At 43.1% G+C, this 13,348-nt stretch overlaps 1 protein-coding gene across 1 annotated transcript in view; it reads right to left on the minus strand.

The window, feature by feature from the left end:
• The window catches only part of Dnah7 (dynein axonemal heavy chain 7), a 260,952-nt gene that overhangs the window by 23,550 nt on the left and 224,054 nt on the right, over positions 1-13,348 (minus strand). Inside the window, exons 59-62 of the mRNA XM_052749441.1 lie at positions 12,004-12,189; positions 8,811-8,948; positions 4,861-5,091; positions 245-397 (exon numbers count right to left, since the gene is read on the minus strand). Coding sequence (XP_052605401.1) covers positions 245-397; positions 4,861-5,091; positions 8,811-8,948; positions 12,004-12,189 — 708 coding nt within the window. The remainder of the gene's footprint in view (positions 1-244; positions 398-4,860; positions 5,092-8,810; positions 8,949-12,003; positions 12,190-13,348) is intronic.

Consider the following 13,348-nt stretch of genomic DNA (forward strand, 5'->3'; position numbering starts at 1 on the left):
ATAATGTCCTACTTAAGATGCAGAATATATTTAAACATACACACACACACACACACACACACACACACACACACACACACACACACACACACACACACACACGCATATACATTCCTGAGTAGAGGTCATTTGTGTTTGGAATATGCAGGACTGTAGAGAGCCGTTCTTCACTCACTCAGCGTCCTGATGAAGGTAAGGAAGAGAAGAGACTGGACAGCAGCAGCATTAGTATGGATGAACTCACCTGCAGGAATTTTAGTCTTGCCAGGAAGTCATTCACATAGCTGCCGAGCGGCTTAAGGCTGGGGTAGGATTTACCCATCCACATTCCTGGAATTTTGACATTCAGAATGCTGCTGACCACTTCTTCTAGCTCTGTAGACATCACAACAAGTCCCTGAAACACAACAGACCTCAGTGAAGTTAGCACTGGTCATCATAAGGAGCCTCTTTTAAAGCTTTCTTCACGCTGTCTTTGTTAATGAACGTTTCTTTGGATTTGTGAGGAAGGCACAGAATATTTCAAACCTTCCTTAGGAAAGGAGTGATGGTTTCTCTAACCAAATTTTAGTTGAAAATCTTAACTAATACATGGCTATTTGGTAGCTACTGAATCATTGTCTACCTTTTATTTAATTCACCTGCTGGTTAAAGGCAAATTAGTATAGGCTTCCTAGCCTACCTTCTTAAAGTCACAGTGGTGGATATAAACTAGGAAGCGTCTATGAAGCACTCTGAACAGTCAAAGCAGTCTGAAATTCAGCTGTGAGTCCAGTTGCCCTTGTTCTGTTATGAATACCCCCAGGCATGGATGCTGAAGCTCTGAGGCTCTTCAAAACTCCTTCCTCAGAGGATTTAGCAAGAATCAACTTGGAAGAACAAGTCTTTTGTTGTTGTTACCAATAAACTTTATTTATTCATTCATTCATTCATTTATTTATTTGTTTGCTTATTTATTTATTGCTTAGTTGATCTTGTCATTTCTGTTTTGTTTTTGTTTACACTGAACTAACCTGAAGATTTTGGAGTAAGCTGGCTGGATTAAACACACACAGTTTCACTTACCCCTTTGAAACTCCACTTACACAGCAGTGAAAGGTTCTAGGTCTTAAAGGCATAAGCTCACAAAGGGCAAACAGAGAGGAGCATGAGGACACACTTCTGGGGTCTAGAAAGCAAAAGCTCGCAGCTGACCTAGCATTCGGGTTTCACGGTACTTTAACTCAAACCTGAAGTTTCACATATGCCGAACGAGGGCTGTACCACTGTGTCTGTCCACAGCCACTCAAGAAGCTTCTGGAAGTCAGCCAGGATGGCTGTGCTAAGGTAAAAGGGATTTGAAACCCAGTTTACAGAACAAATTCTTAGGTCTCTTCCCCACATGCCACACCATCATCCTTGAGTGTAACCTGGAAATGCCAACAAATACGGAATGAAAAATCTGCTAACACACCTGAAATAGGGGATGTTGTGTTCAGATGAGGTCAATTATCTATCACACTGAGACCAAAAGTTAAATGAACGCTCTTTGGAAGCTGAGGCTTCCAGGCCTCTTTTCTCTTTTAGTTCCCACAATTTCAGAAGCTAGTTTTGATCTTTCAGGAAAGAAACAGGAAGAGCCAGGTCAGGGAGAAACACCTAATGGTGCTGATGCTTCTTGCCAAATAACCCAGCCATGATCACACTGTAGTGAGGACCACAGTCAACCATCATCAGCATCCATATGGTGTCCTCTGCAAAATGTCACGTTCCCAGCTAAAAGCAGACCACTGAACACTATCTATTACATGCCAGAGGAGGCTTCCAATAGGAAAGAGCAGGTTTGCAGCTCAGCAATCAGTTTTTTAACACAAAGAAGGCTATAGATGAGTGTTTCTTGAGTCATTTTGATAACCTATCCTGGTAACTTATTGGGATAAATTATTCATGATACAGACCTCGGACTATAGTACATATTGTGATTTCCTACTTATCCATTACAAGTAAAGATTTCCTTACCTAAAACTCTTAAATATCTCATATTTAAGAAATTATTTAAATATTGGTATTTTTTTTGCACATATCTAAGAAGATGTTAAGGGTGAGACCCAAGTCTGAACAAAATTTTATCTATATTCAATATATATATTTTGCAATAGTCTAGAAGTATTTTACATAATATTTTAAGTGTACCTACATTTTGACTACGAGACCAAATATGTAATTCTCCATGTGTAGGGTCACATCTGCAGTTGTAGATCTTGGGAGTTTGGAATATTTTAGATTAGATATCCTCGACTGCTGACAAGGTCACATCTGCTAATAGTGCCACTCCCCTTGCAGGCCATTTTCTTTCAAACCACAATATGTATGTGTGTGTGTGTGTGTGTGTGTGTGTGTGTGTGTGTGTGTGTGTGTGTATGTACGTGTGTGTATGTACACGTGTGTGTGTGTTGTGTGTGTATGAAATGTGTCCCCCCATTTTTAACATGCTGATGTTGTTAGTTCATGATTTAATGGAAGTTACATTTTTTCCAGATTTGTTTTTTAATTTTTGAGATTAATTAATCACATAATATTACTCTCCCTTCCCTTTCTACCCTCCATCCTTGCTCTTTCAAATCCATAGCCTCTTTCTTTTTTCATTATTTGTTGTTACAAGTATATATTTATATTTATATGCATATACGTTCCTAAGTACAACCTGCTCAATCTGTATAATGTTACTTGTATGTATGTTTCCAGGGCTGACAATTGGTATTGTGTAACCAACTGTTGTGCTCTTCATGTTTAATTTTTTCATTAGTTTTTTCCTCTAGGCAGTACATTGTTAAGTGTTGTACTGAACTTATAAATATATGGAAATTGCATGTTAGCTTTTTGTTATCTTACGTCTAACCTGATTATACTATGATCAGAGAATACACTCTGATGATATCCATTTATTGTATTGAACGGTGCTGTGTATTTTCACATGGCAAATGCTTCTAGGTACAGCATGTGAATTTGGATAATGCAGTGGACCATCATTAGACTCCGTGATCCGTACCTCAGCATGTCATTTCGAAACATGTCATTTCGGGAATGGCTTGTTCAATACCACCATCCCCATTCTTCCCCTTCCCTTCTCCCTCTTCTCCTCTTCAGCTTTAGATTTTTAATTCCTTTCTCTTGGTATTGAACTTATATGACAACCTTTTCCTTGTTTCTTAGGAGAAATCATTTACTTATTTTTTAATTGATCTCATTCGATGATTTAAAAAAGCTAAGCGAAATACCATAATTTTCCTTGGGTATTCTGTTAACTGCATCCCATAAATTCTGACAAGCCATTTATTTTATCTAGTATTTGAATTTTGAAAATACTACCGTATGATTTTCAAAGTTGAGTTTTGCCACATTAAGGAAATATTTAGAGAGCAGTTGGAGATGACCACAGGAAAGGAAACCATAAACACGTTTATCGCTGCTGTAGGGGGCAGTGAACGGGAGAAATTTACTCCAAAATAACCTGTGCTCATCAGGGCTACCAAATGCCCGAGGTAATTTATAAATTCTATTTCTGACTACAATCAACACAGAATATACAGACTGAAAGCTATACCCACCCTGACTCCCTCTTGGACTCCCATGCGTTCATTTAACAGCCATCTCTTCACAGACTCTAGGAAGCACTTCAGAAACAGCCTGATCATTTTTCTTGCCTTTCTCCCGCAAACCCGCTCCTTTCCTAGACCTTACACTTGCTCACCCCTCTCAAAACTTTCAGTTATCCTAATGGCACAGAGCCAGCCATTTCTCTTCACCTCAATGCTGCAGCCACACTCGGCTCCGATACCTCACCGGGGTTCTGTCACTGTTTCCCTACAACTGTTCCTGGCGGCCGCAGGGGTCAGCTTCAAAATATATGAAATACCACTATTGCCTGAAAACCCCTAATGCCTCTGTACTGCAAAATAAAACTCGGGATCCTAGCCGAGGCAGACAAGGCCATCATGGACCCGGTCATTCCCCTCACCCCCTGCCACACACACCATGCTCATCCCATTCTTGTCCCGCCAGCCTGTTCCTGGTGCTTCTTGTCCAGGCCATACTGATCCTGCTGTTGGCTCTTACTGTTACAGTCACCTGCCTGAATGTTCTTCTCTTAATAGTCCCTACATTCCTCTTTGATATCATTTAGGCCTCTGTCCTCAGAAGGGTCAGCCCCAGCCTGTCTCAACTCTTCACTCATACCTCTGTTGACTTATCCTGTTTTTGTTTTTCTAAAGAATTTATCATTTAAAAATTATATACGGGCCTGGAGAGATGGCTTTGTGGTGAAGAGTGCTTACTGCTGGAGCAGAGAACAGGAGCTGGGATTCCATCATCCACACAGGGTCGCTCACAAACATCTATAACTCCAGCTTCAAGGGACTCTACACCCACTTCCGGCCTTCATGGGCACCTGCACGCACACACACACACGCACACACACACACACACACACACACACACACTCTCACTCGCTTACACGCACATGTGAGCACATACACACACACAAGTGCAAATAAACTAAATCTTTAAAAATTCTGTATGTATTTGTTTCATGCTTTACTTGTCTCCATTGCTAACATGCTTACTTGTTACGGCTCCTTATGGCTTGGCACAATGTCTCCTCAGCACAAACCTTCCCAGTATGCTGGGCTGTCTAGCACACGCCGTACTTATGCATCTCTTTATTAACTGTTACTCCCAGAAATCTATAGACTAGTCAAGAGCATGGACTTGTTTTCTACGCTGAGGACCAAGACTAGTGATGCCAGTACCTGTGACTAAGAACCATTTGCTGAGCTGATGAAAGTGCAACGTTTAGTGATTCTTTCGCTTAGGTCACCTTACCTTGATGGCTTTTTGAATATTAATGCACGATTCTCGTATGGTCACCAGCAGCTTATTGAACCGTCCCATCTCTTGGACAAGGACAGTGTTCATGCTCTGAGTGTAGGTTGTAGGGTACCTCCTCATTGCAGACTCAATATCGAAGTTGTTTGGAAGTTTGCCCAGGATGTCACCGGCAACCTCGTTTACAACTTCATCCGACGACTTCGCTCCAGCACCTGATGAACGGGACTGAAGAAGCCAAACTGTTACAGCATCCTCATAAAGGTCAAGACGGTTGGTTAACTCTAAGAAGGATTATCTATTCTCTCGAGGATACTTCTTCACACAAGATGTGTTGAAATGTAAGAGTCATGGGGGATGAAGTTCTGAGAGAAGATGAGTGTGAGGCGGGTGGAGGAAGAGCATCTGCTATGTTCAGAGGAGATGCAGGACCTCAAGAGAACATTTGTACATTCCCACCACCTGGTGCCCACTGAGGCTCCACCAAGCAGCTGGGCAATGACAAATCTTAACACCCATGAGAAGGAAATGTGACTGTCTTGAGAGAGAGCTTGCCACAAAATCCATTTGGCAATATCTGATGCACACCGGTTACCAGAAGCAGAGACACAGCTTTCTCCCTGAGACTGTAGGGCAAAGGAAATAAGCTCTCCTCCTCAAGGAGGCTCAGAGTTATGGAGAAAGGACAGGCGTTAGTGATTGCCATTGGAAGCCAGGAAGGGGCATCCTATGTAATTTGTGCTTTGTATGTTTATAGCGGCATCTTGTAAATGAATTCATATTTTCTGGAAAGGCTTGTAAAAAAAAACTCTGAGAACAAATATACTGCTAGGGGTCCACTGGTGGATAATAAGAACTACTGGAATATAGTTGATTAGCTCACATTTTTCCAGTTCAAGAAAACTGAGTTTAGTGTCCTTTCCTATTTTACAGTTCCTGGTTTCTTTACGATTAATACTAAACATCTAGTCTGTGAACACTATCGTTTTTTCTTATATTTTTACCTACCTGTCACACACCACTAGAGGAGCTTATAAAATCAGACAATAAAACAATTAAATGTTGGCAAGTTTTAATTGCCTGCTCGTGAAAAGAAATTAAGAACGGTGCCCATAAAATAATTATTTTTTATAGTCCTAAAGTATTTAGTTTACAACTAATATTTAAAACAATAGAAGAAAAAAAGACATTGAATGCTGGAACCAGACTAAAGAAATATTTTTTTCTTTTTACTCCATTTACAGAATCAGTTGTACTTTGCATTCGGACCTACATATAAAATAGCATAAACAGGTTAAAAATCATTCTACTTTCTAGCAAGAACTGCACCCTCCTGAAACACAAACCCTACAAAAACGACACAAAAACCCAGGCCTACACCCAACCAAAAACGTCAGAAAAATACTTCAGCAACTCAGAAATCCGTCTCACCCCGCCCAAATCACACAGTTGCTGTTGTAAGCTTTAGAAAGCGGAGTTTGACCTGTGTGAAGCATCCGGAGCTACAGGGCGCTGCTCGTTTGTAATTGTTTAGCTTGGCTTTTCATTGCTACTTCCTCTCCTTAGCGCTTTCATGATGGCCAGCCACAGCTTTCTAAGGTCTAGCCTCCTCCCTCCCCCGCTTCTATGTTGGCAATTGAGACTGTGGCCTTACATGTGCTAGGCAAACACTGCATCTCTAAAGCTCCACCTGGGCCCCCAGCCCACCCTCCCTGCTTTACTATTTATTCTGAAGCAGAGGAGAAGCTGGAGAAATGGCTGGGCAGTTAAGAGTGCTTGTGGCTCTTGCAGAGGACTCAAGTTCAGTTCCCAGCACCAGCTTGGGAGGTTCACGACTGTCTGTAATTCCAACTGGGCATCTGACTCCACCTTGTGACCTCCGCAGGTACCCATATACACCGCACAGACACACCAAACAACACATACTTAAGAGGCAGGGTGCGTGGCTCACTGGCTTGCCCAAGCAGGCCTTGAATTTGAGATCCTCTTGCTTTGGCCTCCCAAATGCTAGCATTACGTGTGTGAACCACCTCATCTGGTTGGACTGTCTTCCTCTTATTGAGTAAAGATGTGTGTGATCTATTTTTAAGGAGACCTTGCAGAATTTGGCATTTTCAAAGAGCCTACAGCATGCTGGTTTTTTAAGTTTCCTACTTGAAATAGTGTGACCACTAAGCATGATCACCGCAAAAATTACACTCTCGACTCTGGTACCTGCCTCTTCCATCTTCCTCTGAGAATGTTTTAGCTAAGGACGTTAGTGCAAAAGTCTTGTCATCATTAACTAGCTCACAGAGCTCTGCAGTTCTGGTCTCTACCTCTGAGTTGTGACTCAAGTGCCACTGCCTACCCATCATGAGAGTCACACTCACAAATCGGAGTGCAGGGATGTTGAAATAGGTTGTTTAATCACATACTGAGGCAACACCCTGGTGTATTCAAACGTATTTGTTTGGTTCTGAGTCACCTTCTGTCGGAATGAGCACACTGTTTTATGGGTTCTGCAATGTGACACACAACAGAGAGTTTCAATAAAGCCAACACCACTGAAATAATCCTGCCATCAGGCTATCATATGTGACAAGTAGTCAATGTTCCTCAGGACCAACTTACTCATGCTTGTTCACATACTTTTGTGTGTGCTCTGCTAATAACAGGTTTTTGTGCCATCAGTGTGTGAAATGGGCTTTAAAAACAGCCTTTGTCCTTATTGCCTTATTAGAAAATGGCAACTAGCAGAAACTAGAAGGCAGGCTTCGTTTCTGCTAACACACCCCACATCCTCCTGGTTCTCGGCCTTTTCGCCATCTTAGGTCTGACCCATCCACAGACTCCAAAGGAGAATACAAGACCAGTGAGGGCCAGACTGCTTGGCTTCGAGTCTGGTCCTGAGACTGGACTACCCAACTTTGGTCAAACTACTTAATCCATTTGTGCCTCAGTTTCCTATCTATAAGACAGATCAGCAATGGCCCCTCATATATACTATATACTACATGTTATATACAAAGCTCTCAGAGTAGGACTAGCAAGGGCCAGCACCATAGGAACACGACCATCACCGTTTCGCTCTGAGAGGTCAGAAGACACCTGAATTCAGCATTGGAAAATCTGCCTGACCAAACTGTTGTGCATTCTTAGTTTATTGAAATTTTATTTAATCTCCATGGGAACTCTTGGCATCTAGATTAATTTGCTTTTAAAAGTTACCAACAAGCAGGTGTGGCTCACCTCTGAAGAGAGAGAAAATGTCTCTCACTGTCAGGATTAACAACTGTTTAATGCACTGACTGCTGCCCACACTTTACATTTACCCTTCTACCCACACTAGGCACATTTTTCCACTAACAGGGCTGCATGCCTTCCACCGATCACCTGTTCGAATTCATTTTGTAATGTTGCTATCATGTACTTAAGCATTATGTTATCTAATAAAGTAGTGTAAAAGTAATTTTTTATGCAAACTAAGTGAAATGCCCTGGAATATTAAATAAAGAGAAATCATAAAATAAACAACTGCTGTTAAATCAGTAGGAGACTAGAATATAAAACAGGTAAAATTGCACACAGATCCTGCCCCCAAACTGCTTCCCAGGTATATTTAAAATTGATGGCTTCCACCTAAAAGAAATGAAAGGGATTTAACATATGCTGTATTTGGGGCGAGGCTTAGGCATAAAAGCAAAACAAACTGGAATTCCTAGAAGCAAGAGACTAAGAGAGATGCTTTTGTTCCCAAACAAGACTGATGAAAAGAAAATGCCAGATGCCCACATTCTCTATGCTGAAGTCCATAATTAAGGGATTATGTGGGTTTTGTTTTTCCTTTTGCTTTGAGAGCTCATTCACTTTGGCAGAGTTCTGTCAGGAGCCTCTGCTGAATTGGGGAGTGGGGGCGGCGGACAGATCTGCTCTGGCTCCAGCTCAGGATGCCCCATGACACACACCTGGGTAAGGAGAATGTTATCAAACAGCAGCTGGGTCTCCGACTGATCCTTAGTGATGTCGGCATTGGCGTTCATCCCAAAGATTTCTGGTGCTGGGATCAGTGGCAGGGTCTTCGTGTATTCGATGTAGCTTTTGTGCTGCAAAGATGAATGGCGAGAAGTCGGGAGGTTAAATGTCAGTTGTGAGGTAGGACTTGGCTCAGAGACAATGCTTTTCAGTCCTCAAGCCACGGAGAGAATGAGCTTGGGAGACTGCAGGCTGAATGCTTTCCCTTTCTTTCAGCCCAGGCCCAGGGCTAACAACAAGGAGGGTAAATTTTGAGAGAAAAAGGTAAGGTGCCATTCAGCTAAAATTTATTATATTATTATTATTAATGAGAAAAGAGATTTCTGGCAATAAAATTTAGAAACTTGTCCTAGCAATGACAGCGGGAGACAGAAATGTGGGCAAGGGTAAAGCATCAGTTCCGAGGATGTCTTTGCTGGAGGCCAGAACCCCAGAAGAGAGTTCTGCATCCATTTTCTTGTGGTTGCTTAGAACTGAGCACCCCTGCCTAGAGGCTCTGTGAGGACTGACTGGAACTCAGAGGAGCCACCTGAATGCCTTAGGTTTGGACAACTGAACTCAGCAGCTTGCTTCCTTTTCTATCCCTCAACTCCCTTGCTGCACAAGCCCCTTAAATAGCTCCCAGACTAAGAGTTCATTGGTGGACATTCCCAGGACCTCTACTTTATTTGTTCTTTTCTCTCCTTCCCTCCCTCTCTCCCTGTCTACAATCCTTCTTAAGGCCCTGCCTATGAATCTATTAAAAAAAAAAACCTCTCTAAAAGCCAGAGGGGTCAAGGACACCACAAGAAAACTCACAGAATCAACTAACCTGGGCTCCTTGGCCTCACAGAGACTGAACGGACAACCAGGGAGCCTGCATGGGACTGACTGAGGCCCTCTGCATATATGCTACAGCTGTATAGCTTGCTCCTCTTGTAGGACTCCTAACAGGGAACAGGGGCTGTCTCTGACTTTTTACTGGCTTTTGGGACCCTGCTCCTCATACTGGGTTGCCTTGCTCAGTCTAAATACACGGGGAGGTACTTAGTCTCACTGCAGCTTGATGTGCCATGCTTTGTTGATATCCAAGGGAGGCCTGCCCTCTCCTGAACAGAAGCGAAGGAGGAGTGGATTGGGGAGCAGACAAAGGGGAGGTTGCTGGGAGGGGCCGGGAGGAGAGGAGGGAGAGGAAACTGTGGCAGGATATAAAAAAAAAATAATCAAAAAAATTATAAAAACCCACAAAACCCTAAAACTCACCCTCTGTAGTCCGTGAATTTCATTCTCCAAATTTGAAAGACAAGACCCTAGAAGCCACTGGCTCAGAGCAGTTTTGGTAGCTACCCTGGTCCCCTAAGACATGCTCACTAAGAGCTGAGAAATGGCTCTATCACTGTCCAAGACATCCCAATATTTCTGTATTGCTAGACAAATTTTGTATTACATTTTTCTGGTGACTTCTGTTGTGAGTGTGGAGACAGGGCCTCACTATGTAGTCTGGCTTTGAACTCTGTTTTTTGTTTTTGTTTGTTTGTTTGTTTGTTTGTTTGTTTGAGACAAGGTTTCCCTGTGTAGCCCTGGCTGTCCTGGAACTTGCTCTGTAGACCAGGCTGGCCTCAAACTCAGAGATCCACCTGCCTCCCGAGTGCTGGGACTAAAGCTGTGAACCACAGTGTCCTGCTCGGCCTTGAACTCTTAATCCTCTTGCTGTAATCTGCTCAGTGATAGGATTATCGGTGTGCCCACCACATTCACCTTGCTGGTGACTATCCTTACTATGATTCTGTTGTGAGTTTCCCATAATTAAAATAATCTTTTCTGATTTATTCCAGTTGACTCTCGCCATGGAAAACACACCTAGACTTAGGAATAAAGTTTATCTAAGTGTTGCTATCCCGAGATACCCATCATTCACATTACACATCTTTTTATTCATATGTGCACATATTTCATATTTATATGAACATGTATCAAAATTTATCTTTTTTGAGGCTGGAAAGATGGTTCAGCAGTTGAGAGCACCTGCTGCTCTTGCAGAGGACCAGGGTTCAGTTCCCAGCACCCACAGCAGGTAGCTCACAACCACCTACAACTCCAGTTCCAGGGGAATCTCATAGCCTCTTCTGGCCTCTTCAGGCATCGCACACACATGGAGCACTTACATATAGGCAAGACACTCATAAACGTAAAAATGAATAAATGTTTTAAAAAAAATCTTACAATGAAAGGTCATGCTTCACCACTGCTCATGTAATCATACAGAAACATCCAGGAATGGATGGCCATGGAGGTCTCATCACTAGGAGTTTTATGGTGTGGGTCCTGTCACATACACATCCCTTATTAACACCCGACAACTCATCACTATGGGTCTTATTATCCCCAGCATCAGCCTAGTAGATGATGGGCTGGAGTTATCAGGGGATTTTGCATGTCTCTCATGCATGTGGCCATGGGTCCACCCTCAGTGCGTGTTATTTGACCTTAGGGATCAGATAAGAAGTGACTGGAGTATGCTAGAAAGCCTTTGAAAGAAACTATGTGATATTATTCTGAAGGCAGTCCATGGGGCTGGGAGAGCGGAAGAGAGAGCTGGCCTTGAGCCACAAGTGGGTCTCGTCTTCTGCTCTGGCGGCTTCTGACGGGCTAATCAAACTTAATGAATCTGCTTCCTTGTTTGTGAAGGTATAAAAGAATGACACAATGTTATTTGATGCTGCACTGAGATCATAACTTAGCATTAACTAAAAATAACTGTGACATATATGTTAATGATTACCGCTAATATTTTATGACACCCCCCCCCCCCCCATCGTGTGTACATTCATTTAAATTGTGACCAAGTCTTTTTACCCAAACACCCAGCCCATGATGACAGAGTTTCAGGTCACTAAGGAAACTGTCCCTCATCACCGTGAACAGGAGACTCCTAACTCGCTTTGCACATTGTGTGTGAGCTGTTCCTATGTAACTTAGAAAATCAAGACGAGGATGCACCACCAAATTAGAAAGTCTGGAGGGAAATCACCAGTGAAAGCTATGGCGCCGGCCCCCCTGGTCTTAGTTTTCTCAAAGGGGGCATACTCACATCACCGGAAGGAAGGGGACATACTCACATCACCGGAAGGAAGGGGGCATACTTACATCACCGGAAGGAGGGACGTAATAGATGCCACTGGAGTCAAACTTGTAATCTGCATTTTGAACTAAGTCCGTGCAGAAGAATTTGTTCAGAATGCTGCGCAGAGTGCGCCGGTCCCAGTCGTCGGTTACGCGGCCCCCGTAATTGCATTCCCCGGTCATGTACCGCAGAGCGTCGTAGGGAAGTTCCTAAGGTGGAGGGTTGCAGTCACCAGCCAGTTAGGAACACCGGTGCCGCACGGGGTGGCACGGTGTCCACGTTTGGCTACCATCGTCCGGCTAAACGTCTTCCTAAAAGCTCGCAAGAACATAATCTCTTTCCTGTCCTTTCCTGCAGCTTTCCCCGGGATCTTCCTCTTCGCCTTAGTTCATTTCCATTCAGCTGGTGCTGAGACTAAAACTGCTGTATTCTGTTGTGACTTACTTACTGTCCCACAATATAATTTGAATTAATAGTATTTTTAAATTACTAGTGAGGGTCTTAATTGTTGCATCTACTTATTAACGTTTGTCCTAACACAAGTCAAGAGTTTCCTTCTCTCTTCATTGTTTAACATCTAAATCATTTCAATCTTTTTTCTTCCGTGGGTATTGTCTGTCTGCCATGCTCCTTATTGTAGTGCTCAGCGTCACCTGCCTGGTCTCCCGCCTCTCCTTCTGTGGCTCCCATTTGGTGACTAAAATGGAAGGGGTAGAAGTACAGTATCAAGGCCATGGGGGGAGCATGTTCGCTGCTCTGCCTCTGGGAGGACTCCAGGCTCCCTGGCTTTTGGTAATGCCAGGTGTTTCTTGCCTTGTGACAGCCTGACTTCATCATGCTTCCCACGTCACAAAGTTGTCTTCCTGTGCGTGTGCATAATACCCGTCTTATCGGACACCTTTTAAGCATGACATCAGCTGTTAGTTTCTGTAGATACTGGTGGTGGTTTGAATGAGAATGACCCTGTAGGCCCATATATTTGAATGCTTGGTCACCAGGGAGTGGAACTGTTTGATAGGATTAGAAGGATTAGGAGGTGTGGCCTTGTTGGAGGAAGTGTGTCACTGGGGGAGGGCTTTGAGGTTTCAAAAGCCCATGCCAGGTCTTGCCTCTGTCTCTGTCTCTTGGCCTACAGATCAGGATGTAACTCTCAGCTACCGCTCCAACCTCTGAAACTGTAAGCAACCCGTAACTGAATGCTTTCATATATAAAAGTTGCCATGGTCATGATGTCTCTTCACAGCGATAGAACACTGACTAAGACAATATTTCTTTTCATGTTTGCTAAGTTCCTCTCTATACCTAGTTTGCTGAGTGCTGTGGGATGTTCTATATGGCAAATGTGTTGCTCTGATTGGTTGGTAAATA

Source organism: Peromyscus californicus, unplaced genomic scaffold, assembly GCF_007827085.1.
Source record: "Peromyscus californicus insignis strain IS unplaced genomic scaffold, ASM782708v3 Scaffold_21__1_contigs__length_65335640, whole genome shotgun sequence".
NCBI lineage: Eukaryota > Metazoa > Chordata > Mammalia > Rodentia > Cricetidae > Peromyscus > Peromyscus californicus.